Source organism: Phascolarctos cinereus, unplaced genomic scaffold (genome assembly GCF_003287225.1).
Source record: "Phascolarctos cinereus isolate Bilbo 61053 unplaced genomic scaffold, phaCin_HiC Scaffold_9;HRSCAF=440, whole genome shotgun sequence".
Classification (NCBI taxonomy): domain Eukaryota; kingdom Metazoa; phylum Chordata; class Mammalia; order Diprotodontia; family Phascolarctidae; genus Phascolarctos; species Phascolarctos cinereus.
Window position 1 is genome coordinate 32,555,574 of NW_027556402.1, and position 2,922 is coordinate 32,558,495.

A 2,922-nucleotide genomic window follows, 5' to 3' on the forward strand; every position below is an offset into this window, starting at 1 on the left:
GTATCTTCACTGCTACTGGGTAATCCTTTTCTCCATCAATTGTTGATGCTTCTAGGATGGGAGTCTTTGACATGGGGTTCACGAACTTTTTTTATGTATTTGATAACTATATTTCAATATAATTGGTTTTCTTTGTAGGCCTATAATTTTATATTGGTTGTGTTTAAAAACATTATTCTGGGAAGGGGTCCACCAAAGACAAGGCTTCACCAAAGACAAAAAAAGCCTTACACAGCAGCTGTTCCCAATCTTTTTTGGGGGGATGCCATGTTTTTCAGTCCTCAGTGTATCACAATTTGTTCAGCCATTCCCCACCTGTTTTTCCTAAAAACCCATCCCATTTCCAAACTTCCATATTACTGTTGAGAGCACCACCATCCTCCCAGTCCTTTAGGCTCATAATCTAGGCAACATCTTAAATTCCTCCCTATCTCTCACCCCCCATATCCAATCTCTTCACAAAGTCTGTTGATTTCTCTTTTGAAACATCTCTCTGATATGCCCCCTTCTCCCCTCTGGTATCTCCACTACCCTGGGACTAATCCTAATATACTCATGCTTGGATTATTTTAATAGCCTACTGGTTGGTCTTCCAAGTATCTTCCTACTCCTCTTCTTAGCTGCCAAAGTGATTTCCTGTAGTACAAGTCCAACCATGTCACCCTGCCACTCTGTAAACTCCAGTGGCTGCCTGTCACCTCTAGGATCATATATAAACTCCTCTGCTGTTATGCCACCACTTGCTAATGTAGTGCCTCTTCCCACCTTGCACCAAGACACTTCATTTCCAGACGCTGGGCATTTTCACTGTCTCTCCCCTTTGCCTGGAATGATCTTCCTCCTTATCTCCACATCCTGGTTCTCTGACTTCTTCAAATCCCAGCTAAAATCCCATCTTCTAGAGGAAGCCTTTTCCTAAGCCCTCTTAATTCTTATTTCCTATTTAGCTTGTATATGTTTAATTATTTCTTATTTATCTTGGATGTAGCTTGTTTGTACAAATTGGTTTGCATAATTGTTTCCATTAGATTGTGTGTTCATTGAAAGTAGGAACTATTTTTTTGCATTTCTGCGTACTTTGCACAGTACATGGAACATAGTAGGTGCTTAATGAAAGGTGTTCAATAAATGTTTGTTAATTTTGAATTGATTTGAATATTGTATAGTCAGAATACTATAAATCATACATATGCAAATTAGCTTACATACCCATCACGCCTTAGTTCTGAAGTCTCCAACAAGGCAGTATGCATGTCTCTCTGGGTGCCCTTTGCACAGTGCCTGGAGCACAGTAGGTGCTTAATGAAATTTAGTGCCTGTAACAGTCAACTTACCTATTTGTTTTTGTGGACATAGTTCCTCTTAATGTTTGCTTTTACTTTTTATGCAACTCTTACATCCAAATGTTTGAAACCCTAATTTAACTCTTCTAAGAAAAAAAAACAGTTGATGAAAAAATGCTTTTCTTTGGCTAGTGCCTCTTAGAATTCTTAGACAGGAGTCATCTATTCTCATCAGAAAGAGGATTATAAGATGTAATAAAACTTGGGAATGGAAAAAACTAATAATACCATCAGTGCAACTTGAGGCTGACTGCCTAGGGAGGCAGATCAGGTTGTTGGAAAATTGTTGATTCAGTTTGGAGTTGCTGGGAACCCTGATGATGCGGTGCAGAGTAGTGTCCACCTGGAATGAATTCACACACTCGAACCTTCTTTCAGTCAAAGTGGCAAGGTTTATTGTAATACCAATAGAAGTGGGCTACATTCCTAGTGAATCTGCAACTTCATGGGGGTGAGACTGATATTTACGCACAGAAAAAAGACTGCTATTTACATACGGTGAAAAGATCTGGATGGGATTGAGGAGTGGTAAATAGCTTAGAGTGAACCAAGAGAAACTGTGAAAGGACTGTCAAGTATCTAGGTAGGCCAGGGTAGGACAGATGCCTTGGGCAAGATGCCAGGGATCTGGGCAGCTGAAATGTGTGGGAAAATTCAGGAACTGGGCTGCTTTCAAAGATATCGTCTTTTCCTTTTAGGGGTCCAGGTCCCATCACCCCATCATTATTGTTATTGTTGTTGCTGCTTGTCATTCATTTGCAAAGAGGACCATGAAATCAGAGAAGTAATGCCAAGACATGCAAGTGAATTGGATTGAAGTGAGGAAGGGCTGTGCAAAGTCACCAGCCTCACTTTCTCCTCCAGAGCCATCTGTGTCCAGTGGCAAGAGCTCAAGTCGTCCTGACTTCAGTCCTGGCACTCTATCCATTATGCCACCTAGATGCTGAGTAAGATTACTATTTTGAACAAAGATGATTTTATTTACCTGTAATTCAGGCTGTAGTAGTGATAAATTTGGGCATCCCCATCTATGTCTTTTCTAGGTCCATCTTCTGATAGCATATATTTAGGATTTCTTTCCTAAGGATTGTACCTTAAACACAAATCACTCTGGCTTTCATTGATTGTTGGACTATATACAGCTGCTAGAATCACTAAATTTGAATAATTTGTTTGTTTTTTTTTTTAAATAAAAATAAGACCATTCTAAACGTACTATTCCTTCATTATACTCAGGAAATGCTAATCACATTATCAATACTTAGGAAAAGAAGTTCAATTTGGTTTTAGAAAGAAGACCCTGAAGGTATAAATTTGGATACCTAAATCAAGGCTTTATAAAATATTAATGAAAGGATTAGAAATAAAGTGGAGACTTCAGCCCTTCAAACAATGCTCTTTTACATGAAGTAGAGGCAAAGTGTAAAAAAAAAGTCGTTCAGTTTGTAATTAGGAGAGCTGATTTTAAATTATGGCACCAACACTTACTAGCTCTGTGACCTTAAATCATTTAACTTGTCTCAGCCCTCTACTACCTACCCCCCGGGGTTCTGTTGAAGGAAGTGCTTTGTAAACCTTA

At 39.0% G+C, this 2,922-nt stretch overlaps 1 protein-coding gene across 4 annotated transcripts in view; it reads left to right on the forward strand.

Annotated features, from left to right (window-relative positions):
• The window catches only part of EMCN (endomucin), a 174,790-nt gene extending 172,615 nt beyond the window's left edge, over positions 1 to 2,175 (forward strand). For 3 of the 4 annotated variants that reach the window (XM_078148956.1, XM_078148958.1, XM_078148955.1), the window contains one exon: positions 2,042 to 2,175. In XM_078148956.1, the coding sequence (XP_078005082.1) occupies positions 2,042 to 2,160 (119 nt within the window). In that variant the 3' untranslated portion in view covers positions 2,161 to 2,175. The remainder of the gene's footprint in view (positions 1 to 2,041) is intronic. The other variant, XM_078148957.1, reaches the window with a different exon arrangement.
• Positions 2,176 to 2,922: the final 747 nt, after the last annotated feature.